Here is a 27,360-nt window from a genome sequence, read left to right as displayed (position 1 = left end):
CCAGTTGGCTTTTTACTGAGTTAGGAGGTGCCCGGTGTGGGGCGCCAGTCCAACTGGGGCGCTGCTCCTAGCCGGGGCAACCTACTTAGCTGTACTTTTCAACTTCGAAAGTTGGCAGGAGCGACAGCAGAGTTGTTGCCTCTTTGAAGTGGTAAGTTCTCTGTGCTAGTCTATCAGATGAACGGCATTTACTGTTTAACTATTCCCACTGTATACTGTGCCAGGCTTTCTTAATGGAAGGTAGTTTTATTACTTGTGTCCAGAATGATGAAGTTTTCGAAAGAAAAGTTACCAACTGAATTGACGATATGCTGCCCAGTTGCTACTGGACTAGGATAAAATTGATTAAAACTTAAACGGTATTAAGTCGCTATATTACTTAAAGTAACCTTTGTATCAAAATAAAACATTTTGACTTTAATTTCAAAAACCTTCATAATACTAATGAAAATAAGTTACTGACATTTGTTGAAAGAATATTGGTTTGAGAGATTTGCAGCTTATCTAGCTGTGCCTTGCAAAAAATTAAATTTGTCCACTGTGATTACTTAAATTTTATATAGGTTCCTTTCAATTCCATGGCTCTTCTGTAATATTAGTGATAATGTAAAAGCGAGCTTTTGTTACTTGTTTCCTAGTAAGATTCCTTTATTTTCTAGAACGTTATTAAAACCAGGGAGCTCTGTTGGCAGTTATCCTTTTGGACATGGGTTATGTTACCTTGTGCTCTGGCTTTCTATTTGTGTCCTGCTTCCCTACCATATTACAAGTGTTGAAAGGGCAGTGATCTAATAGATTACCTTGTCTTTCCATCTCCTCATGGCTTCCTATAAGGATGACTTGAGCTAGGAAAGTGACTGGAATTAAGGCAGTAAAGTTCTTGAAGCAGTTGTTAAAACAGAAAGTAGGGGGCAGGCAGAAACCATTTTCTTCTATGTATTATATGTATAACTGGACAAGATGATAGAAAGTAGTTTTAAAATCAGAGATGGGAAAACCGGAGAAAATTGCCATTCCCCACAGCCAGCTTGTTCATGGTATACACTTGTGTGAACAACCAAAGATAAACAGACAGAAAAGCAAATGTAACTTACCACTAACCAAGATCACCTCTGCAAAAAGAAATGAAAATAACTTTTGGCAGGATTCTGTTTCATCTGATATAATTCAGAAGCAGGAAAAAAAGCCTTTTAAAAATACTGAGAATATTAAAAATAAGCATTTGAAGAAATCACCATTTCTAACTGAAGTGAGCCAAAAGAAGAATTATGCTGGGGTAAAGTTTAGTGATCCACTTTCTCCTAGTGTTCTTCCAAAGCCTCCTAATCACTGGATGGGAAGCACCATTGAAAATTCCAACCAAAATAGGGAGTTGATGGCAGTACACTTTAAAACTCTCCTATAAGTTCAAACTTAGATCTCAGATTTCAGTATGTATGTAAAACATAGCTTTTCCAAAATCCCTGGACTCTTGAAAAGCAATGGTACAGAAATGGAAAATTACCTTGTTGCAATATACAAGGGCAAAAGATGAGTTTAAAAAATTACCAACAGCTTGTATTATATATTTTGTAAATACTGTATACCATGTATTATGTGTATATTGTTCATACTTGAGAGGCACTTTATAGTTTTGTTATGAAAGTATGCATTTTGCCCTGCCCAAATGGTAGGTGTTTTGTATATATACAATGGAGAAATTTTAAGCGTGCTAAGGCACATGAAAGACCAATTTATTTGCACAAGGTACTGAGATATTTTTTCAAGAAACAGCTGTCGAATCTCAAGGTGAAGATCTCAGTGTGAACAGTTTACTAATGTACTACTGCAGTTTAAATCTGTGGCACAATCATTGTAAACGTGGGGTTTGTCTATGTTTCTCTAAATTGATTTCTGCCTTCTAATCTGTAATTACCAGAAAACTCCTATTCCCATTTTTACCAAACTTAATTTCTGGTTTTTGGTTTATATCCATTCAAATTTAAAATTTTAATGCCAACAAAATCGGTTGTAATCAAATTTTAAAATAATAATAATTTGCCCCCCAAAAAAGTGGTAGGAAAACAATTCATTTTTCTAAACTGGACTATCTCCCAGAGAACTGTTTGGCTCTGTAGAAGATACTATAAAAACAGAAGACAAAGTCCTGACATTAAGAAGTTTTACAACCTTACTAAGGAGATAAAATATGCAGGTATGGAAAAAATTACAGAATTTAAATGGTAATATACAACCTAGTGACAGATTATGCTACACAGTCTCAATCTGTACTTTGCTTCCAATCTTCAAACTGGAAAAAGTAGAACAACATACAGACAGACCTGAAGTCTGAGACTAACAGGTTTTATCAACATAATGCTTCAAGCACAGGGCTCATCTTAAATAGCTATGTCTAGCCCTCTGTAACACACAGGAATACAATAAGACCTCATTCAATATCTGGGGGAATGAACTCATTTAAAATCTTTATTTAGAGTAGCATATGAGTGGTGACCAGCCACAGGGCTGCATCTGGAACATGTATTATACTTACCTCAGTGCTTCTGCATAAAAAGATACTCCTTAACTGATCTGCATAATGTTCTTCATCTTCTAAAATATCATCAATAGAAGATGCATACCTATTTAAAAAACATTGCAAATGTATATCTCAGAAATAACTAAATTTCCTTGTCAACTGCATTATTATGAACTTTCATCAAATCTTTAACCGTGGTCATTTTTAAGTCTTTTGTCATTTACAGACAGTTCTGGGTGTACTCTGATGCTTTTGCAAAAATGTTCCTATAAAAGGGTTTCATCTTCAAGGAATTCATGGAAAAGACTCTGACAAGTACAGGTTTCTGGTAACTGACTACACTGCTGAACTGAATGAATAAGCATTTTCAGAACTCTAATGGAAAACTGATGAATTCATAAAATTGCTAACAAAAGATCAAGAGGAAAAAAAATTAATTACATGGGACTGAGTGAACTGATGAGGATGATTATAATTTTTGTGACTTTCTGTTTGAATAAAAAAAAAATGTGATGTAAAAAAAATTTTTTTAATAAAAATAAAAAATAATAAAAATAAAAAAATAAAAAACATTGCATAGAGTAACCTTTATCAGGACACAAAGTATTGAAGTTCTAAAGAAGGGCTATTCAAAGCGTGGTCCACAGCCCATTTGCTACCCATGAGTGACAAAAGCAAGTACAGAAAGTGAGAATAAGCATTTAGAAACATTTATAACAACTTTTTAAAACTGAAGCACAGTTGATTTACAGTATTATGTTAGTTTCAGATGTACAGCAAAGTGATTCAGTTATATGTATATATATTTCTTTCAGATTTTCCATTATAGGTTATTATAAGATACTGAATATAGTTCCCTGTGCTATACAGTAAACACTTGTTGCTTACCTATTTTATGTACAGTAGTTTGTATCTGTTAATCCCGCACTCCTAATTTATCCCTCCCCCCACAGCAATCTTTAATTACCATGACAATTTTATTTTATTTACCTAAATATTTTGATCAGCAAGGTCTTAGAAATAGAAAAACAAAGCAAACAAAAAACGGTCCTTCTTAAGGTAGCTTAAGAAGCACTGTAATATCTTTTGTTCAAATATATTACAAAAAGGGCTACAAAATCTGTAGAAAGAGTAAGAGTTTAGTATAATTGGTACATTAGTGCTCCTGGTAGCAACTACATACAGTAATGCCAAAAAGCTACAAAAGGAAAAGTCGAGCAAATAAAGATTACAGAAAATTTTAGAAGCCTTATTTTATTCTAATTCTCAATAGCAACCTCTGCTTTGATCTGGACAAGCCCTTCACTGTCGTGCCACTCTTGTTCCTGGCCTTGAGTCTTTCCTTGCACAGAAATGTGATGGGTTTCCACACTACTTCTCCAAATCCTACCATACGTATCTCAACACCTCTAGCAATCTTCCCAGACTTCTTTAGTCCTAGTCATCACTCTACTTCTGATCTCTTATCAAATATTGAGGACTTAAATCTTATCAAAGAAATGTCTCTTGTGTTGGTTTTCTCTGATCACATTATAAAGTCCCTAAGGACATGGGCTATATCATTTACTACTTCTGTATGGTGTAAGAAGCATCCTTTTTTCAAATTAATTCTGATTCCCTAGCATGGGCATAAAAGAAAAATATATTTTATGTCTCCAAGCCCACTTCATGTAGGCAAGTAAACAAGTTTACTGAATTCTAAAAACAAACAAAAAATCTATGTTAATGCTCACTGAAAAGTGATGTGTTTACACTATTTATAAAAGTAGGCAAAATATGTATTCTGTAAATATAAATTTACATTTGTTAGAGTGTGGAATTTCCCCTATGTGACTGAAAGACACAAAGATGATTCTTGAGAATCATCGTTAAGAGTAGGAAAAACTGCCTTTAGTTCATAAATCTACAATTCTGGAAAAGTTAATGTTAAGAAAACAAAAAAGAAGATAGGTGGCTGGTGGCTTGAAGATAGGAAACATAGTGTAGGGATAAGCAGCACATCTTTGGGTAGAAAAGGGTAAATGGTAAAGATTTTTTAGATATCATTACTAAAATTAATTTTATTTAACATTGTAAATAAACCAAGTAAAGGGATAATCCCAAATTCTTGCAAATACTAAAAATGTCCAGTCAACAGAATGCACGAAGACTTAACAAAATGGCTGAAAAGCAGCTGGTCAGCTTATATAACAGCCCCCCCAAAAAATAATACTTAGATAAAATAAATATATTTTTGTCTGTTTATTATTCGGTTGTAGGAGTTCTTTATATATTACAGTTGGAAATGTTTACTCCCAGTGTGTGGCTTGCCTCTTCATTATCTTAATGGTGCGTTTGTGTGTGTTTGTGGTAAAATATAATGTAAAATTCACCTTTTTAACAATTTATTGGTGTACAGTTCAGTGGCAGTAAGTACATTCATATGGTTGTGCAACCATTACCACCATTCATCTCCAGAACTTTTTATCTTCCCCAACTGAAACTGTACTCCCACATTCCTTCCACTTCCAATGGTGTCTTTTGATAAGCAAAATTTTTAATTTTGATGAAGTACAATTTACCATTTTAAAAATATTTTTTTCTTTTCATATCCGCTTTAAAAAATCTTTGCTTACTCGAAGGTTGCAACAATATTCTATGTTTTCTACTAAAACCTGCAACTTTAGCTTTTACACTTATGTGTATCATCCAAATTGAATTAGTTTTTATGTAAGGTGTGAGATATGGCTCAAGGTTCATTTTTTTCCATGAAGATATCCAGTTATTCCAGAACCATTTCTTGAAATGAACTATGTAAATGTGGATCTATTTCTGGACTCCAGCCTATTCCACTGATCTCTTTATCTCAATACCTCCTGATAACTATAGCTGTATACTAAGTCTTGAAATCAGGTAATATATTCCAGGCTTGTCCTTTTTCAAGACTGTTTTGGCTATTCTACGTTCTTTGAATTTACATATAAATTTTAGAATCAGCTTATCAATTTCTATTAAAAAGTCACTGGAGTTTTGATTGGGACTGTGATTTAGGAAGAATGGTCATATTAACACTACTGAGTCTTCCAATCAATCTATGAACGTGGTTTAATCTCGCCATTTATTTAGGTCTTTACTTTCTCTCAGTAATGTTTATATATAAAGTTTTCAGTGTATAGGTCTTTCACATATTTCATTAAATTAATCTGTAAGTATTCTGTTTTGATGCTATAAATGGCATTTTTAAGTTTTTATTTTCCAATTGTTACTAGTATGTAAAAACAACTTATTTTAATATATTCATCGTGTATCATGCATTCTCATTAAATTCAGCTATTCCATAATATTTTTGGTTGATTCTTTATGATTTTCTACATAAAAGCTCCTGTTAACCACAAATAAAGAGAGTTTTACTTCTTCCTTTCTAAGATGTATGCCCCGTATTTGATTTTCTTGTCTTACTGCACTGACCAGGACCTCTACTACCATTTTTACTAGTTGTGGTGGAAGCAGACAACCTTGCCTTCTTCCTGATTTTAGGAGAAAACACCAATATTTCACTATTAAGTACAGTATTAGCTGTAAGTTTTAGACTGAGGAAATTCTTTATATTCCTAGCTTGATGAAAATTTTTACTGTGAATAGATGTTGATATGCTTTTTCTACATGTACTGAAATGAACACATGGGTTTTCTTCTTTATTCTGCTAATATGTGAATTGAACTGAAAGATTTTTGAATGTTAAATTAATCTTGCATTCCTGAGATAAACTTCTTTAAGTCAAATCTATATACAGAGAGCACAATATAAATGCCAGCAAACTTTATAAAAACAGAAGAACAGAAGAATCACTAACACTTCACCACTAATGTCACCTCAGGTTCTACCTTAAATTCTCTGGGTACTTACACATCCATATGATGACCAGCACTCTGCAGTCCATCACCCATTTCTTTTTCTATGGCACTCCACTCACTAAGAAGAAAAAGATAAAACCAAAAACATCATGAATTAGATATGGAATATTATTAAATGGACTCTTTTACAAGGTTGTTTTCCAGCTAGCTTTTAAACAATGTATAGTATCTATTTTGGATTTATTTTCTGTGACTCAAATATGCTCCTTTCCCCGAAGTTTAACAACTAAATGCAAGTGAAGGCTTTAAAATATTAGTTCAAAAGTTTGTATCTGCTGCTGTTAAGTGTAAAGCAAGTATCATACAAAACAGTTTCTGCTTGCAGACAACTTTCTCAGCTAGGGTGCCTATTTAAATCAACTGTGGCGCTTTTAGAAACTATGAATGCTTACCCTGCTCTTGATCTACTTAATTAGAATCTCGGGGATAGAGCTGAGGCATGCATATTTTTAATTACTACACGGATGATTCTGATAAACACACATGATTACATGTCACTATCTTAATAGGTAACAGAAAAAGACAACTATACAGAAATACTAGGTGTACCATAAAACTTTGATAACTTGCACTAAAGTTGCATGACAAAGTCTACTTAAAAGCACAGATCATTTTGTTGTCATTTCAGTGAAATTCTTGAAATAAAAATTCCTTCTTGGGGCTTCCCTGGTGGCGCAGTGGTTGAGAGTCTGCCTGCCAGTGCAGGGGACACGGGTTCGAGCCCTGGTCTGGGAGGATCCCACATTCCGTGGAGCAACTGGGCCCGTGAGCCACAGTTGCTGAGCCTGCGCGTCTGGAGCCTGTGCTCCGCAACAAGAGAGGCTGCGATAGTGAGAGGCCCGCGCACCGCGATGAAGAGTGGCCCCCGCTTGCCGCAACTGGAGAAAGCCCTCGCACAGAAACGAAGACCCAACACAGCCATAAATAAGTTAAAAAAAAAAAAATTAAACTTAAAAAAAAAAAATTCCTTCTTATGGAAGATGCATATGTGTATTATAATAAAGGGGGAAATGAATCTATAATCCTAAATACTAAGAGATGACATAATTTGATATATTTCCTTCTAGTTCTTTTTATTTACTCATTTTAATATGGCTGAGATCATGCAGTATATGCAATTTTGTATTATGCTTTTTCTATTAATAGTATTTCCCCACATTATTAAAATAACTTGTTCTCAGCATTATTTCAGATGGCAACTCATAATTTTTTAACCATTTTCCTGACCATTCAAGATTGTTTCCAATTTTTCTGCTATGTATAATAAACACCTTCCAATTGCATATATCATAAAAGGGAAAAAATTAAAACACTATGATTCTGTTAATCTGTAGTTTTTATACACTGTTCTTGAAATATCAGATTATATGCTTATAATACTAGAAGGGTAAAACTGCACATGGTTTTTAAAACTGTCAAGGAAGGAAAACAAACATAAACATATCTCCTTCTGACAATTTTTACTCATATGTTTACCCTCAAAATAGTAATAGCAACAGTTAACCTTTTAGTGCTTTGCTGTTTATAAAATGAATTTTTAACACCTCTAGCTATATTATCTAAAGCCACACTTCCAATGCCTACAAGACAATTCTGCTTTTTTTTTTTTTTAAATTTTTATTTTTATATTTATTTTTGGCTGTGTTGGGTCTTCGTTTCCGTGCGAGGGCTTTCTCTAGTTGCAACGAGCGGGAGCCACTCTTCATCGCGGTGCGCGGGCCTCTCACTGTCGTGGCCTCTCTTGTTGTGGAGCACAGGCTCCAGACGCGCAGGCTCAGTAGTTGTGGCTCACGGGCCTAGTTGCTCCGCGGCATGTGGGATCTTCCCAGACCAGGGCTCGAACCCATGTCCCCTGCATTGGCAGGCAGATTCTCAACCACTGCGCCACCAGGGAAGCCCAATTCTGCTTTTATATACCTCTGTCACTTCAAATTCAACATACCTAAAGCCCAGCTCTTCACAAGAAAAACAAAGTCTAGGGGTTTTGGCAGATTACAGGCATAACTAGCCAAATTTGTAAGGTAGCAATCACAGTTAATGCAGCTATGAGTCACGTCAACAGAATTAATGGACAGTCCAGATCAACTATCTATTGGATGTTCCACAGGTACTTCATCCATCTAATCTTTGAGCACCTTTTTTTTTTTTTAGAAATTCACGTTCTTTTATTTATTTATTTATGACTGTGTTGAGTCTTCGTTTCTGTGCGAGGGCTTTCTCTAGTTGCGGCAAGTGGGGACCACTCTTCATCGCGGTGCGCGGGGCTCTCACCATCGCGGCCTCTTGTTGCGGAGCACAGGCTCCAGACGCGCAGGCTCAGTAATTGTGGCTCACGGGCCCAGTTGCTCCGTGGCATGTGGGATCTTCCCAGACCAGGGCTCGAACCCATGTCCCCTGCATTGGCAGGCAGATTCTCAACCACTGCGCCACCAGGGAAGCCCTGAGCACCTTTTAATGTGCTACCAACTCAAGGTCAATATAACCAAATTTAATTCTTTTGTTTACCAAACAAGACTAAAAACTAGTTCAAGAAAGGTAAGACTTACACTTAATCATCTATTTACTCCTATTAAGTCGTTTAGTGCCTGATAAATACTTGGCATTTATAGGTTGTAGGTAAAATGAAATAATGAACTGATAAATGAATAAATGTGAGGAGGGAAACATGTACTGGGTTCTATGTATCAGCCACTACTAGGCACAAGACCTCTCCCCTCAAGATATACATAGTCTAGCCCTTGACTACTCAAACCGTGGTCTATGAACAGCATCACCTGGAACTTGTTGGAAATGCAGACTCGCAGGACTCATTCCAGATCTACTGACTCAGAATATTCATTTTAACAGTTCTCCAGGTGACTTGTATGCCTATTACAATTTAAGAAGCATCTGCTAAACAAAAGGTTCTAACTGGGGTCCAGGTATATGCTGAGGATTGGAACTAGAAAATGTTAACCAGTTTAGGGAGGGAGAGGAGGGAGAGGAGGGATCCATTAACAAGGAACTATTAAAGTACAGAAGGAGGGACTTCCCTGGTAGCGCAGTGGTTAATAACCCTCCTGCCAATGCAGGGGACATGGGTTCAATCCCTGGTCCGGGAAGATTCCACACGCTGCAGAGCAACTAAGCCCGTGCACCACAACTACTGACCCTGCGCTCTAGAGCCCGCATGCCACAACTACTGAAGCCCGCATGCCCTAAAGCCTGCAAGCCACAACTACTGAGCCCACGCGCCACAACTACTGAAGCCCACATGCTCTAGGGCCTGCATACCACCAACTACTGAACCCGTGTACTGAAGCCTGCGTGCCTAGAGCCCGTGCTCCGCAACAAGGGAAGCCACAGCAATGAGAAGCCTGCGCACCGCAATGAAGAGTAGCCCCTGCTCGCTGGAACTAGAGAAAAGCCCGCACGCAGCAATGAAGACCCAACGCAGCCAAAATATAAAATAAATAAATAAATAAAATAAAAAGTATAGAAGGATTTAGCATCAACTTTATAAGAGGCATAACTGCTATCATAAAGTACTTAATGGGTGGATAACTGTCACAGATGAACCAGATCAAAGAGGGTAATAAATCTTTTGTAGCATCTGATGAAGACTGTGGACCTTTTCCACTAAGGAGGGAAAATCACGAACAAAATTTTGCATATAATTTCAGAGACTTCATGGATTAAAGACCTAAATGTAAGACAGGAAATTGCAAAACTCCTAGAAGAAAATATAGGCAGAGCACTCTTTGACATAAATCGTTGCAATATTTTTTTGGATCTGTCTCCTAAAGCAAAGGAAACAAAAGCAAAAATAAACAAATGAGATCTAATTCAACTTAAAAGCTTTTGCACAGCAAAGGAAACCATCAACAAAATGAAAAGATAGCCTATGCAATGGGAGAAAATAGCTGCAAATGATATGACTGATAATATCCAAAATACATAAATAGCTCATACAACTCAATATCAGAAAAACTGAACTCAATTAAAAAATGGACTGAAGACCTGAATAGACATTTTTCCAAAGACATACAGATACTCAGTACTACTAATCACCACAGAAATGCAAATCAAAACCACAATGAGGGACTTAGCTGGTGGCAGTGGTTAAGAATCTACCTGCCAATGCAGGGGACACAGGTTCGAGCCCTGGTCCCACATGCCGCAGAGCAACTAAGCCCATGTGCCACAACTACTGAGCCTGTGCTCTAGAGCCCGTGAGCCACAACTACTGAAGCCTGCGTGCCTAGAGCCCGTGCTCCGCAACAAGAAAAGCCACCACAATGAGAAGCCTGCGCACCGCAACAAAGAGTAGCCCCCACTCGCCACAACTAGAGAAAGCCCGCACGCAGCAACAAAGACCCAACACAGCCAAAAATAAATAAATAAATTTACTTTTTTAAAAAAAGATTATTAAAAACAAAAACCCACAATGAGATACCACCTCACACCTGTCAGAATGGCTATCATCAAAAAGAGCACAAACACCAAATGTTGGCAAGGACGTGGAGAAAGGGAAACCTTGTACACTTGTTGGTGGGAATGTAAACTGGTGCAGCCACTGTGGAAAACAGTATGGAGAGCCCTCAAAAAACTAAAAACAAAACTACCATATGATCCAGCAATTCTGTTGCCAGAGGGTAGGTTCTTGTTTTGTCACAGAAATAATTCAGAGACGAGACACAGACGCCAAGTAAGCGAAGTGAAGATTCACTGAGCAACAGTATACTCTCAGGAGGGAGAGCTGGCAAGCTCAGAAGAGCAGCTGCCCCGAGCTCCTTCTGGCAAGCTGGTTATATGGGGTGTGAAAACGGGTGGAATATTCATCAAGGAGGGAGGGACTCTGGGGTAACTTCCTGGCTTTCATCCAAGTTCCACCTTTCTGAGAGGAGGGGCTGTTTTTGTCCTTGGTCTTCTCGGATCTGCCATGGCGTCAGGCGCATGATGGGTACTGCTCTGGCTGCAATGTTAATTCTATTGTAATGAGGGTATAATGAGCAAAAAGTTACATTCAGACACAAGAGGTTCCCACCTCTCTTTGCCTCTAGGACCCTGTCATTGCAAGATGTATGGTTTCCTGTCATATGACCCATGCCTCTCTTCTCTGCTCGTATCTGGCTAACTGCCTGCTCTAACAATTCCACTCCTGGGTTATAAATATGAAGAAAATGAAAACACTGACTCGAAAAGATACATGCACCCCAATGTTCACAGCAGCATTATTTACAATTTCCAATATATGGAAGAAACCTAACAGACGTCAACAGGCGAATGGATAAAGAAGTGTGGTATATATATGTGTGTGTATATACAGAAACACACACACACACACACACACACACACACAAAATGAAATATTACTCAGCCACAAAAAAGAATGAAATTTTGCCATCTGCAACAACATGGATGGACTTGGAGGGTATTATGCTTAGTGAAATAAATCAGACAGAGGATTATGCTTAGTGAAATAAATCAGACAGAGAACTGTATGTTATCACTTATACATGGAATCTAAAAAAAACAAACTAGTGAATATAATAAAAAGAAACAGACTCACAGATATAGAGAACAAATAAGTGGTTACCAGTGGGAAGAGGGAAGGAGGGAGTGGCAAGATAGGGATAGGAAATTAAGAGGTACAAACTATTATGTGTAAAATAAACAAGCTATAAGGATACATTGTACAGCACAGGGAATATAGTTAATATTTCATAATAACTATAAATATTTCAGAGACTTCAGAGAACCTGAAGTCCATCCTTATCTCCTAGCTTAAGGAATCTTAACTATAAAACCACAAAGGTCCCTCCTGCTCTAGTATTTTACAGTTCCATTAAGAAAGAAAGGAAAGAACTCCAAGAATGCCCAAGGGTCAAGACTCTGGAAAGGAATAAAAATATTATTACAACAAAAATAGAGGTACAGAACTAAATTTAGCTGCCCAATCTGGTGTTCATCAGGGATAGAGGCATGGGAGGGAAAGTCTCCAGCCCCAAGCAGGTCTATAGTAATAAGTTTTATTTGTTTATACTTCCGTATATCATTTCATTTAAACAAAGTTCCATGCTAAAAAAGGGTTTGGAAATCACTCTCCCCATTTAACGCCACAATTGAACAGATATTTAAAATCGGGCTCAGAGATCTAACATGGTTTACTCAAAAGTCAGGCATCCAATGAGAGGCAGAGCTGAGATTAGAATCAACTGCCATCAGAGTGTTCTACTCACTAATCCCAACCTTCACTTCCTTTTTTTGGCTTTCTTAATCAAAAGAGCTCTTTAGGGAATTCCCTGGCGGTCTAGTGGTTAGGGTTCCGCGCTTCTACTGCAGGGTACACGGGTTCGGTCCCTGGTCACGGAACTAAGATCCCACAAGCTGCATGTTACGGCCAAAAGAAAAAAAAAAAAAAGAGCTCTTCACTGCCACTCGTCAACCATATGACCAAAAAATAAAAAATAAATTATAGAATCCTTCAACAAAATACATCCTGTGCATCTTTGAGCTCTGAGGTATATGACAAGGTTTGCATATCCCTGATCATGTTTACACATGACTCTGAAAGAAATTTGCTTTTGCAGTTTCCTGGAATCCCTTGAAAGGAATTATACCAACTTAATCTGGGAAATCTGTGTTTCCTTGGTTGCTTCTATATGGATTCACAATCTATGAATTAAGATGAGTATTTTAAAATGTTCAATTAACAGAATATAACATTTTAGGCTATTAGCTCCTGACAGCTTTCATTAGCTTCAAAAACTTAGTTACTGGCACTTAAAACTCTCTTTTTTCTAAGTCTTTTGCAGAGTGAATCCCACCTATGTATTGTAAAAAATAAATAGAAACCTCAATTAAATAGAGTTGGAAGACCAAAAGGGGGAGCTCTCATGCCCTGTGTCCACAGCAGAGCCCTAGAAGAAGGCTTTCCTGGCCAGGTCTCAGCCAATGAAAAGCCACGGAGACTCTTTGTTTACTCTAGCCCTCCCAACTTCCTTTTCCTTTCTATAAAAGCCTTCTCCTTCCCTTGCCCTGTGGGAACTTGCATGAGCCTTGCCATCGTTGCAGCCTGAAACTGCAATTCTTTGCTAATCTTTGCTGGAGAAATATCTGGCAGTCTATTTGTTTCATGTCAACAGTGTTTGGTCTAATTCTTGACAGGCAGATCTCAAAAGTTCCTGAAACTAGTGAACATATGGACAAGTCCTATAAGCACGTACATGGAATGACCCTTTGGCCTGTCCTAAATTGAATCAGGTGCTATATCCAGGAGGAAGCTGCAAAAAGCCTCGGAACTCAAGAAGAGCACAAAATGAACTCCTATACTTTAAAAAACAACAAAAACAAAAAAACCCAGCGACATGCAACATGAACATATTACAAAAATCTTCCCTGTTTCTTCTCTGTGCATCTAATTCCTGCTCATTTCTTACTTACAAGTAAGTTTAAGTCTTGTCACCTTTCCTTCCCTCTTTGACAGTCCTTTTCCACTCATAGCTCAATCTATTTTCTTAATCCATTTTCTCACTTCAATCTCTAATTTAGCAAAAAGGCATAATTTTACAGTTATTTGATATATATAGAAAACATTTAAATTAAGAGACAAAGCTGATGAAATCAGCTTTATATTTCTTCCCCTCTCAAATTTCAAACCAAAGAACAGAAACACATTAAACTTTTTTCCAATTATGTGACTCTCAAGCTCTGGATTTTTTCATTACTCTTTTTTTTTGGCTGCGCCGCGACGCTTGTGGGATCTTAATCCCCAGGCCCCGGCAGTGAAAATGCGAGTCCTAACCACTGGACCACCAGGGAATTCCCTGGATTTTTTCATTACTCTTATGGTCAGTGCAGTGCCACTGACCATAAGAGTAATGAAAAAATAAAAAGGAAACAAAAAGAAAAGATAAAAAACACTCATTACCAATTGGTACTGCTCAGCAATCCTTTCCCACTTTCCTAAATGATACCTTCATCAGTGCTTCTCAAACTGGGATACTTCATCTTGGATATCTGAAGCCATCTAAGCATGGCACAGTTTTTCTGAAGAACGAATTTTAAGTTTGAGGCAGGGAAAGTTATATATATACTTAAATAACCATGGATGCTCTACAGAGTAAAATGTAAAATTTGAATAAACTGACAGAACTCAAGTCTTCAAAGATATTCTGCACTTGCCACAGCTGCTTCCAGCCAATCCCCCACGGAGCTGGTAAGGGGAGATAAAGGAGGGTATGCAGTAGGATCAGTTTAAGAACTCTCCTCTCCATTAGTTTGAGACAGACTGCCCTATATCACTCCCCTCAAGCTTCCTAACCACAAAATCACCCCAACCTGTTCTCAGCAGAGACACCTGCTTTACTAAGACAGGGGCCAGCTAAAGCGGCCTCCTGCCACATACTGCTCCTCTCCTTTAAGACAGCTCTGTGCCTTCCTCTCTATCTTCTCTTCCATCCACCCTCCTACCCTTGCTCCCCCTGCAAAAAACAACCACCACCACCACAAAGAGGCCCTATACCCCTTCAAGAATAACCTCAGAGACTTTTCTTAACAGACTTATCAGTAACTTGCTGTCTTTCCTTCCTTAACCCTTTCCTGTCATTCCTAGGACCACAGCATTATATCACTCAAACCAAACTGCTCTCCAAATTAACACCGAAGATTTACCCACCCATTTCCCCTCTTTTCGACTAAATTCAATTCCTCTACAGTATAACTCCAACTTCTTGAAGTGCTCCCTTCACTTGCTTGACACTGCACACTCCTCATCAATTTTCCAATGTCTCCCTCACATTCTTTTTCTTTGCCTGACCCCTGAACACAGATATTCCCCAAGGTTCCGCCCTTGAGTCTCTCACAGACTTACCCTAACCCTCTAACATTATCACCTTAACCCTACATTAAATATCATTCTATTAGGATGTAACTTTTATATACAACTCATATTCTCACTAGCCTCTCACACTGCAGATCCAAATTTCCAATTGCTTAATAGAAATCTTTAAATCAAATGCAATCTATTCAGAACAGAACCCTTTAATTCATTCCTCAAACCTGTTATATTTCCTACATTCTCTATCACAATCCTCCTAATCATTCAGCTGCCTGCAAATTAAATTTTGGTATCTTTAGCACCTACCACGGTAGCAGGAGTTCAGCAAATGTGTGCTGAATGACTGAAAGAATCAATTGATAAATCTTGTCATTTATGTCTCCTTAATAGTCCCTACTGGCAATTGCTCTGGTTCAGGCTCTTGATCACCTGCTTAAATTACCTCAACCACCTGTGGTCTCCTTGGCTCACTTTTTATGAAGTATTTTAGATGTAAAATGGCTTTCTGTTAATTTACTGAGTTAGCACAAAGGCGAATCTGTATAATATTTATCATGAGACATTAATGCAAATAATTTTTTTTACAATTTGATTCAGCCAAGTGACCTTTTATCCACTTGCCTCTCAAATTAACACAAGTCCATTTATTATTTACAATAAATGTACTACTTTTGAGAGTGTCTGATTTATGTTAATTATCATATGAGCATATTCCCAAGCTTAACTAGAGTTCCAGTTTTAGTATTCTTAAAATCAGGGCTGACTCACGCATAGATCTAAAAGCAGGTAAGTCGCACATCATGCAGCTGACTTGAATATGATTTGCCTTTCTTCCCATTATACCTGTTTAGACATATACTCCTATCCTAGTTATGAAGAGTCTACATGTTTACAATATTAATATGCTTCTCTTCATTAAAAAAATCATATAATGCTGATACTGTCCCATCTTGCATTTGATCAACCAAGACATATGGATAACCTGTTACTCAAATTAAGTAAATATGTAGCCATATCTCACACTTGACATTCAAATAAATTTAATATGAATCAAAAATTTATGAAACCACAAAAATGTAGAAGAAATGAAAAATCTATTTTTTTATAATCCATAGTGGGGAAGACCTTATTAAGATATACACAAAAGTCAGAGGCTATTACTTTATAAAGGAGAAAATCTAACCACTTACATGTTAACTGAATTTAACAAATTGAGTATTTCTGTATATCAAAAACCACCAGAAGGGCTTCGCTGGAGGTGCGGTGGTTAAGAATCCGCCTGCCAATGCAGGGGACATGGGTTCAAGCCCTGGTCCACATGCCACGGAACAACTAAGCCCATGCGCCACAACTACTGAGCCTGCGCTCTAGAGCCCACGAGCCACAACTACTGAGCCCACGTGCTGCAACTACGGAAGCCCGCACGCCTAGAGCCCATGCTCAACAAGAGAAGCCAGCGCAATGAGAAGCCTGCGCACCGCAATGAAGAGTAGCCCCAGCTCACCGCAACTAGAGGAAGGCCACACATAGCAATGAAGATCCAATGCAGCCAAAAAATTAAATAAAAAAAAAAAAAAGCCCCATACAGTTATTTACTGATAGCAATATATATTGGGGAGCTGTTTTTAAGTAGAAAAAAAGCAAAGTAAAACAAGTGAACATAGCAATGTATAAAATATGCTCCCTTTCCATGTTTAAAAAAACGGGGGGCAGCAGTGGGGGGACTTCCCTGGTGGTCCAGTGGTTAAGAATCCGTCTTGCAATGCAGGGGATGCCTGCTCGATTCCTGGTCAGGGAACTAAGATCCCACATGCCGAGGGGCAACTGAGCCCGTCCGCTGCAATTACTGAGCCCACGTGCCACAACTACAGAGCCCACACGCTCTGGAGCCTGTGCACCACAAATAAAGAGAAGCCCACGTGCCACAACTAGAGAGAGAAGCCCACGCGCCGCAATGAAAGATCCTGTGTGCCACAACTAAGACCCGACGCAGCCGAAAAATAAATTTTTTTTTTAAAAGGGGGGAGGGAGAAATGCACTTGTTTGTGTGTTAATATATACATTTATGGTGCTACATGTTACTAGAAGGATACACAAGTAACTCAGAAACTGCTATTAGTTGCCTCAGAGGAGGAGACCAGGGTGGTTAGCAGGCAGGAGGGAAGAGACTTTTCACTATATAAGCTTTTGTTCCTGTTGAATTTTGTGCTATATGAATGTTTTACCTATTCAAATATGTTAAATGAATTATTTTGATTAATTCAATCAAAAGGACTTAGAACATTAGCAAGGACATTTTTCTTACACGAAGATTTGGATAATTAACTTCTAAAATGTCACAACTAAAATAATTAACACACACAAAAATTCACAAAAGAAAAAGCTCAAAAATAACCAAGATATGCAAGTTATCTACACAAATAAATATTCTAATTTACACTAATATCACCTCAAGACTGAAAAACCCATCTTGCAAAAGCCTTCAGAAATTATAGTGACACAAAGAAAGAAAAGAAAAAGAAAACCGCTAACTCTATATGACAGTGATTTCCAAAGGAATCTTCTTGGGCATTCTGCCAAGAAAGTAAAAGACACCGCTCACTGCTTCAGAGCAGTTTATCTTTTATCTGCTCAATATATTGGGCTTCCTTATTATTCTTTATTTAAACAAAGGCTTTACAGTGAAAAGTTTGAAGACTACTACTATAGGACATCATTTAAGAAATAATCTTTTGCTTTCCAGAATCATATATTTTCAAGAATTATAGTTCTTAGGCAAAAAGCTAATTAGAGCTAGTTGTTGTTTATTATAAAAGTTTGCATAATGCTTACCTGAAAACTCGCCCATAATTCCCATGTACTTTATATACACCATACAGTCGGTCTGCTACTCTCTGGAATAAATATTCGAAAGAAATTGCTATGAAGTCAAAGTTACATAAAGATTACTTAAAAAAAAGATTTTATCCTCATTTAAAATACATATATATATATATATATATATATATATATATATATATATACACACACACACATGCTTAGCACAATAACCCTGAAAAATATGGAAAAGAAGCTTAAATCTCCCAAAGTTTCATCATGGGGAGAAAAAACACCTAGTGTTATCATATTTATGTAATAGCTTTCATATTTCTTCATACATATATCTATTTTTAATTAACGTTTTAAAATTTCCTATACCAAGAGTGCTAATATTTTTAACCAGCAGGTTACTATTACATACATTTATTTATTTATTTATTTATTTATCTATCTATCTATCTATCTATCTACGGCTGTGTTGGGTCTTCGTTGCTGCACGTGGGCTTTCTCTAGTTGTGGCGAGCAGGGGCTACTCTTTGCTGTGGTGCGCGGGTTTCTCATTGCCGTGGTTTCTCTTGTTGCAGAGCACGGGCTCTAGGCACGTGTGCTTCATTAGTTGCAGCACACGGGTTCTAGGGCACGTGGGCTCAGTAGTTTATGGCTCGCGGGCTCTAGAGCGCAGCCTCAGTAGTTGTGGTGCACACACTTAGTTGCTCATGCGGGATCTTCCCAGACCAGGGATTGAATTGGCAGGCAGATTCTTAACCACTGCACTGCCAGGGAAGCCCCAATATTACTTTTAATAGATACCACTTTTTTTTTTAATATTTATTTATTTACTTATTTATTTTGGCTGTGCTGGGTCTTAGTTGAGGCATGCGGGATCTTTTAGTTGTGACATGCAGCTTCTTAGTTGCGGCATGAGGACTCAGTTGCAGCATGTGGGTTTTTTAGTTGCAGCATGTGGACTTCTTAGCTGCGGCATGCATGTGGGATATCTAGTTCCCCGACCACGGATCAAACCTGGGCCCCCTGCATTGGGAGCACAGAGTCTTACCCACTGGAGCACCAGGGAAGTGCCCCCATTTAAAAAAAGATTTTTATTTATTTTATTTTATTTATTTGGCTGCGCCAGGTCTTAGTTGCAGCATGCAGGATCTTTTAGTTGCGGCATGTGGGATCTAGTTCCCTGAGCAGGGATCAAACCCAGGCCCCATGTATTGGGAGTGCAGAGTCTTAACCACTGGACCACCAGGGAAGTCCCCTGATACCACTTTAAATAGGTGCATAAAATTCCACCTAGTGGTGTATAAAATATATACGCATTCCTTGTCAGATAGTTAGTTATCCCTAATTTTTTCAGTATTATAAATAACGTTGAAATAAGCATCTCTGAGAGCACAGCTTTTTCCAAATTTCACATTATTTCCTTAAGATGAAGTCCCCAAAGGGGAATTTACCAAGGAAAAGAATATAAACATTTTCAATTGTATTGACAGTTTTATATATAAACACTGCACACATGCAATATACTTTTTTTTTGTTTTTGGCTGCGTTGGGTCTTTGTTGCTGCTGCACGTGGGCTTTCTCTAGTTGCGGCGAGCAAGGGCTACTCTTTGCTGTGGTGCGCGGGCTTCTCATTGCAGTGGCTTCTCTTGTTGCAGAGCACGGGCTCTAGGCACGTGTGTTTCAGTAGTTGCAGCACGCGGGTTCTAGGGCACGTGGGCTCAGTAGTTATGGCTCACGGGCTCTAGAGCGCAGCCTCAGTAGTTGTGGCGCACAGGCTTATTTGCTCATGTGGGATCTTCCCAGACCAGGGATTGAACCTGTGTCACCTGCATTGGCAGGAGGATTCTTAACCCCTGCACCACCAGGGAAGTTCCCAGGCAATATACTTCTGTGCTACTTTATCAAGTTAATGCCTTCTAACCAACTAACATTAGACGTTTTAATAACAGTAGAATTACAGTTTAGGTCACTGAGATAAAATATGTACTGCCTAGAGACTTCCCTCGTGGTCCAGTGGTAAAGAATCTGCCTTCCAGTGAAGGGGATATGGGTTCTATCCCTGGTCGGGGAACTAAGATCCCATGTGCTGTGGGGCAACTAAGCCCATGCGCCACAACTACTGAGCCCAAGTGCCTGAACTAGAGAGCCCGCATGCCGCAAACTACAGAGCCCACGCACCACAACTAGAGAAAGGAAAAAAAAAACCCGCACACCACAACTAGACAGAAGCCCACGCGCCACAGCAAAGAGCCCAAGTGCTGCAACTAAGACCCGACGCAGCCAAAAATTAAAAATAAATAAATAAAATAAATATTTTTAAAAACTACAAAAAAAAGAAATTACTGCCTAGCCATTCACACAAATTTTACAAAAGACAAAACAAAACACCATATGCAGTAATCTCCTATACTTTCCCCCAAAGTGCTATGGACATGAACTAGATCAAAAGTCAATCCCACATAAAACCCTAAAAAAGAATTCCTAGTATATAATTTCCAAATGTAAACCCTGAATTTACATTCAACCCCTCTAGTTCCTTACTCAAACATGAGTAATTTGAGGAATCAGGCATTAACCATACAATAATTCTTAAACCTTTCAACACTTCAGCTTAAACTGAATGAACCACATTGTAAAAACCTGGAGCAGGCGTAGGAGGATCATAAAATGTTTTCCATCTCTCCTTGACCTGCTAGACTAGAGGGCAGCACACTACAGGTCTGCAGCTTGTTTTTGTAGTCTTACTGGAACACAGTCATACTCACTCATATTAGCACTGTCTATGGCTGCTTTCATAGCAGGGTTGAATAGCTTCAACAGGGACCATATGACCCAAACAGCTGAAAATATTTACTATCTGGCCTTCAGAAAAAGTTCGCCGACCCCTGTACTAGACTCCACTTTCAGGACAAAGTTCATAGTCTTTATTATGCTTGAAACTTTCCAGGGCTGTCCACAGACCTCTAAACTAATATCTCTGGGATGTTATTTCCCAATTATTTTTTGAGAGTCCTATAGAGTGTCAAAGGTTGGCTGGTTGTTTAAAGTAGTTCCATTGTCAAGTAAGTTTGGGAAATACTGAGATTAAAACGTTTAACAGGTTTTTTTTCTGCAGGACTTTTTTGATCTTTAACACTATATATGAATCAGGACTATTGAGAGAGAGTTGGTTTGCAGTAGGGAACATGTTACAGGACTGGCATTCCAAAGAATATAAAACGGAAAATGTCACTCTAGACTACTAACTTTTGCAGATCCTCGTACTTTTTTTTTTTGGCCGCGCTGCATGGCATGCAGGATTTTAGTTCCCCAACCAGGGAGCAAACCATGCCCCCTGCAGTGGAAATGCGAAGTCTTAACCACTGGACCGCCAGGGAAATCCCTACATCCTCGTACTTTTAAAGATCAAACGTCCTCCTGACAGCTCAGCATTTTATCATCTACCTACGATATTAAGTATAGAAGAGAGGGAAAGAGCTTGTTAAATAACCACATCACATAAGAATAAAAACTAGAACAACTTAAATACAAAATGTATACACAAAATAAATGTTCAAAGAAAGTTTCTGAATCCCTGGTATTTAAAAGTTTTTTTTTTCTTTAAATTTTATCACTCCTGGCAGCTGATACAAAAGGAACTTTTACCATGATATTTAGAGCTCTGGAAAATACTCTGGTCCATAGAACATGACATAAAGAGGCAAGAATTCTCATACTCCAGAAAGGTGAGCAACCACACAAGGAACTACTCTATTGGTGAATGAAGCAACAAAGAGCCACTCAGCAGTTGTTACTGGACCAGCAATGTTTCTGGCATGAACTACTCATGAAAACAAATTGTTCTAGCCAACCGAAACATGAGATGATTGGTATCTAGATCATCAGGCAGTGAGAAAAAAGATGAAGCGAGGAAAAACCAGAAACTATAGACAAAAATTATCATTTCTAGAGAAATGTAAAGACAAAAATGGCAGGTAAATAAATCATGAATTATTAAAACCTGAAACCAGATTAATTCAGTGGTCGTTGGTAAGCAAGAATCATGGTGCCAGGTAAAGGGGGGCTATACACAATGATTTAGTCTACACTGCCACTCAATTTCAATTCTGCTGACAAGCCTTTCTTTTTGAAAAGTGATCATCTGACAACTGACAGGGGAGGACTGACACCTAGCAAATAATATGACAACAGAAGAAATCTGACAGACTCATCTTATCATCCTCCCCAGTTCTGAATCATCTGCAACTATGGTAAGAATGCCTTCTCCATCCTCACTGAAGTAGTAGGGGATTAAATGTTAAAAAGGACACAAAGTCTTAGGACAGTCTATTAGATGATCTTATTTTAAAAATCTGGACACATAGCTTTTCTTTTGAATTATCTCCTAAGGAGGCAATGATTATGAGATTTAGGACTCCTGATACTACTGCCAAAATCTTTCCCAAAGGAACTGTATGTAATACTTTACACAATGCCGCTGTCACCAAATATTTCACAAACACTAGATATTACCATCTTTATATATGACTACAAATTAAATGTTAAATAGTGCCTCAATAATTTCAATTTACATTTTTAGAGTATTAGCAAAGTTAAACATTCCTCCCTCCCTTTTAAATTTGATTTCCCCTAGAGAGGCAGCAAATATGATTGTAGGAAGTAAGGGATTTGGAGTAAGACAAATGTGAATTCAAATTCCAGCTCCTGGGACTTCCCTGGTGGTCCAGTGGTTAAGAATATGCCTTCCAATGCAGGGGGCGTGGTTCAATCCCAGGTCGGGGAACTAAGATCCCACATGCCAAGGGACCACACATAGAAAGAAGCCCATGAGCCACAACAAAGAGCCGGCATGCCACAACAAAAGATTCCGCATGCCGCAATGAAGATCCGGTGCTGCAACTAAGACCCGGCGCAGCCAAAATAAATAAATATTTAAAAAAAAAATTCCCGCTCCTTCTTACTTTAGGGTTTGACTTTTGAGAATTTATTAAACTACTCTTAGCCTTAGTATTATATCATTCTCTTGGAAATGTGGAAATGAACCTCATCATATGACTCTGAGGATTAAAGAAGATGGCATTTGTAAGGTTTCTGGCAATAAGCAAGGTGACTCAATGAAAATCAATTCTCTTCTCCCTCAATCTACCTGAATTCATGTCCTCTGTCAATATATCATTTGTAGGTGGTCAAGAGCATGGGTTCTGGAGTCAGACAAAGGTTTAAATTCTGACTTCATCATATCTATTTATAGTATAATATTAGGCAAGTTACTTAACTTCATTTGCCTCTGCTTCCTAATCTATAAAATGGGGACAGTTACAGCACCTACCTTCAAAGGGCTACTGTCGGAATTAGGTAAGAATAACACAATATGCTTGGCTGATATACAACAGTAAAGAAATATTAGATTAGCATTATTTTCCTTTTGTCTTAGTTTACAAAACACAGATTATCTCATCTGAGTCTCACAACTCTATGAATAACACACTCATTCATATAACAAATATTTATGTAATACGTACTATGTGCCAGGCAGATATTCCCATTTTCCGGCAAAGAAAACAAACTCTGAAAGGTTAGTGGATTTGCCTGAAGGACCTGGTAAATGCCAGAGACAAGTTCTAAATCCAGCTCCTCTCAGTCTAAGGCCACCTGCCCTTTCTGGTTGTTTTGTTTTGACGTCTTAAATATTAACTCTTTAACCTGTTAGTCATTTATTTTTTGCCTTTTCTACTTTCAAAAGAATTCTCCTTGTCAGAAAAGATAGCCAAATAATTCTACTTTCTCTTCGTCTGTTAACAATTCATCATCTGTCTCAAACAGTGTCTAAGCCTTCTCCTGACACTCTGAATGTTACAAAAAAGCCCTCACTGTGGTGATTTCTGTGTTGTTTGCAGGCTTCTGTCAGTGTTGGGCTCTAACCTTCCATTTTTAACTGGTATGTCACTGTCTATGACTAAACAGCCTTTCTCCTAATTTTAGAACAATCAAGATTTTAGCTATTCTGTATTTTCCATTGGCATTTATCTCATTTATAGAGTCAGAATTTCAATTTCACTCACAGAACAAGTGCTGCCTTTCCTTTGAAGAGCTCAAGCTGTCTTTTATGTCAATTAAGTTTCTGAAGCCTGTTTTCATAAAGTTTAGGGTAAATATATCGATACCCAGAATTCTCTTACTTGTGTATTGTAAGCTCTCTGATGACAAGGTCATTTTTCTTTAAAGGTCATATTTCTTGTCAAATATACATTACTAACCAGTTCTCCCTGGCTGGTTATAATTAAATTCAAGAAGTAATTTATGTTACTGCTCTTTAAGATTTTTTAAACATAAAACTGTCAGCACATACATCCATTTATTCATCCATTCAGTGAATATGTAGTGGGTGCCTACTCTGAGTCAGGCATTATTCTAGGGATCTGACAGTGAGAAAACAAAGCTCCTGCACTTGGGAGCTCACATACACTAGTAGAGGAGATAAGTAACAAATGAGTACAGAATACAATGTCAGTGTTGCTATAAAGACAACAGTGATGACAGAAAATGACAGGAAATGATAGAAAACTGCATCGTATTTTATATAGGATGCTCAGGAAAGATGATTTCTCTCAGGGGGCATTTGGGCCAATAACTGAATGACAAAAAGAGAACAGGCCAAGAGAGGTTCTTGAGAGTGGGGCATGGGGGAAGAATGGTACAGGCACAGGAAAGAGCAAATAAAAGCCCTAGGGCAGAAACAAGCTTGGCATGGTTGAAAGTAGTTAGAAGGACAACAGGGCTGAAGTGGAATGTACAAAAAATAAAAAGGAACATAGGCGGCTTCCCTGGTGGTGCAGTGGTTAAGAATCCGCCTGCCAATGCAGGAGACACGGGTTCGAGCCCTGGTCCAGGAAGATCCCACATGCCGCGGAGCAACTAAGCCCGTGCGCCACAGCTACTGAGCCTGTGTTCTAGGGCCCACAAGCCACAACTACTGAGCCCACGCACCACAACTACTGAAGCCCGTGTGCCTAGAGCCCATGCTCCCAACAAGAGAAGCCACCACAATGAGAAGCCTGCACACCACAACGAAGAGTAGACCCCGCTCGCCACAACCAGAGAAAAGCTCACATGCAGCAACGAAGACCCAACACAGCCAAAAATAAAATAAATAAAATAAAATAAGTTAATTAAAAAAAAAAAGGAACATAAAAACAACTGTGACTCAAAATTTTTATTTAACATCACAGTTAAATTTTGTCATGATCTTTAAAGATTATTAAGTATTAATCATACTCAAAAATATACTTTCAGCAGAAAATCAGATATAATCACTACCCTATCTTGAGTTTTGACAATTTTCTTACTTGCTTTATGAGAGCAATCACCCATACCTTCTTGCAGGCTAGATGATCTGTAGCACAGTTTCACAACAATGACAATTATTTCCTCCCTCCTTTAGATCTCACTCAAATTTACTACCTATGCTTCATGGATTTTCTGAGTGTTTAACTGTTAAACTTTGTTCAATTCACTCCTCATCTCTGCTATTTCTGATAAATCTGATTCTGGATGGTTTTTCTGCCTTGTCCCTTAGCTTCTTCTGGGCGTGAAGGACTGCTTGAGAACATCTCAATATCTGGGGTTAGTCCTGTGACTGCTTAATGGTGTACCTCTGCCTGCCCTAGACTCTCAGAACTGTTAAGCTCCCTGCTACATGATGCTTTCTACAGGGTGCCCCCCTTCCCTTTGGTTGAAGGCCTTTAAGGAGGATACGGCTTTCATAATCAGATAGACTTCTAATTTGAGTAGATTCTCCAAGTTTTCTGGCACAGAAGACAAAGCAGTATGAAGTGTTCTTCCAGTCTTCTGGGATGTCTCTGTCCTCACCTCCAATTTCCACAAGAACTGCTGCCTAATTTGTTTCGGTAACTTCAAAGCAGCTCAGGGCCTAGAAATTTTATCTCATTAATTCATAAGTCCTTTCCAATAACCAGTTCTTGACTCTACCCTAATAATTCTCACAGGTAACTTTTCTTTTCCTGGAAAGTATCTTACAATTTTTTTAAGAAGTCCTATAGTATTCTGAATGGTTACACAGATTGGGCCAATACGAGGATACTTCAGAAGGATTTATTTCCCTTGCTCTATTTTTTTTATACTTATGAAAATCTTCAAACATACAAAAAGCAGAGAATAGTAAGATATACTCCCATTTCCCAACACTCACCTTCAACAATTATTATACAGCCAATCTAGTTGCATCTAAAACTGCCCCCACTCTCCACTCCTTACCAGTAGACGCTTTCATTAAAACAAATCCCAGATAATATATTTCATTTCAAGATGATTCTAATCAGCATAAGATATAATCCTACACCTGGTAACCCAGCGTCTTTCAAAGCCTTTAAGGAGAGTTCTAAGGTTCCTCTAGGTTACCCCAAAGGACCAGAGTAGATGACACAACATTTTTCAGGTACTACATTAATTTACCCAAAAATATTTTTCTCCCATGTCTGTTACAGCCAAACTGTACAGCTAAGTACAATCATTATTTGTAGATTTCTAGTCCCTTTTGTCAGAGCAGACCATTACCCTACATAAATTTATTTAGCATAATTTAAGAGCACACAGAATGGCCTAACACAGTGTTAACTATTCAGCAACCTTAAAAAAAAAAAACATTGAAAGAATAGGATATTATATGTAGATCTAAAATCCTACACTTAATTATATTCCAACACTGAAATGGTAGGCCCTTTGATAAGATGTCAAAACAACCATATACAGACTACAGAGAAAACTATAGGCTAAAATTCTTCAAGTTATTTATGCCAGAAAACATTTCACATTTTTTAAAAAATGCAATTTAGGTGATGAACACACCAAATTTGAATATAAAAATCAGTTATTCATCATAAATATCTTCCATTACTTAAAAACATAACGATTAAATGAGAAGCACTTCCTTTTTAATGTCTGTCAAAAAGTTCTTGGGGACCACTTACAGCTCTGACTCGAAGAAGATGTGAGATGACAGACTGTAGTTCATCACTGTAGTGTTTTAGTTCTGTAAATCTCCTGAAACAGGAAACAAAACATCATTTTTCTCATGAAAAGTCAAAAACTGAAAGACAAAACAGCAGTTCCTGAGAATAATAAAACTGATTCTATTTAACTATTTGCTAGCCTTAAACATTTACACACCAATGCAAACTCAGAAAGCTCTAAAACAAAATAACCATATTTTCTCCAGGTATTTTTAAAGCCAAGAAAAGATGTCATACTTCATAATTTACACTGTGGAACTGAGATAGAGA

General features: G+C 38.0%; 1 protein-coding gene across 1 annotated transcript in view; it reads right to left on the bottom strand.

The window, feature by feature from the left end:
* SNX4 (sorting nexin 4) overlaps nt 1–27,360 on the bottom strand; it is a 66,073-nt gene that overhangs the window by 8,412 nt on the left and 30,301 nt on the right. Inside the window, 5 exon segments of the mRNA XM_036850579.1 lie at nt 2,534–2,554; nt 2,556–2,621; nt 6,404–6,469; nt 18,065–18,126; nt 27,049–27,121. Coding sequence (XP_036706474.1) covers nt 2,534–2,554; nt 2,556–2,621; nt 6,404–6,469; nt 18,065–18,126; nt 27,049–27,121 — 288 coding nt within the window.

The sequence above is a fragment of the Balaenoptera musculus genome, chromosome 4, assembly GCF_009873245.2.
Source record: "Balaenoptera musculus isolate JJ_BM4_2016_0621 chromosome 4, mBalMus1.pri.v3, whole genome shotgun sequence".
Taxonomy (NCBI): Eukaryota; Metazoa; Chordata; class Mammalia; order Artiodactyla; family Balaenopteridae; genus Balaenoptera; species Balaenoptera musculus.
Note: the sequence above shows the minus strand (reverse complement) of the source record. Positions and strands in the feature narration are given on the sequence as shown.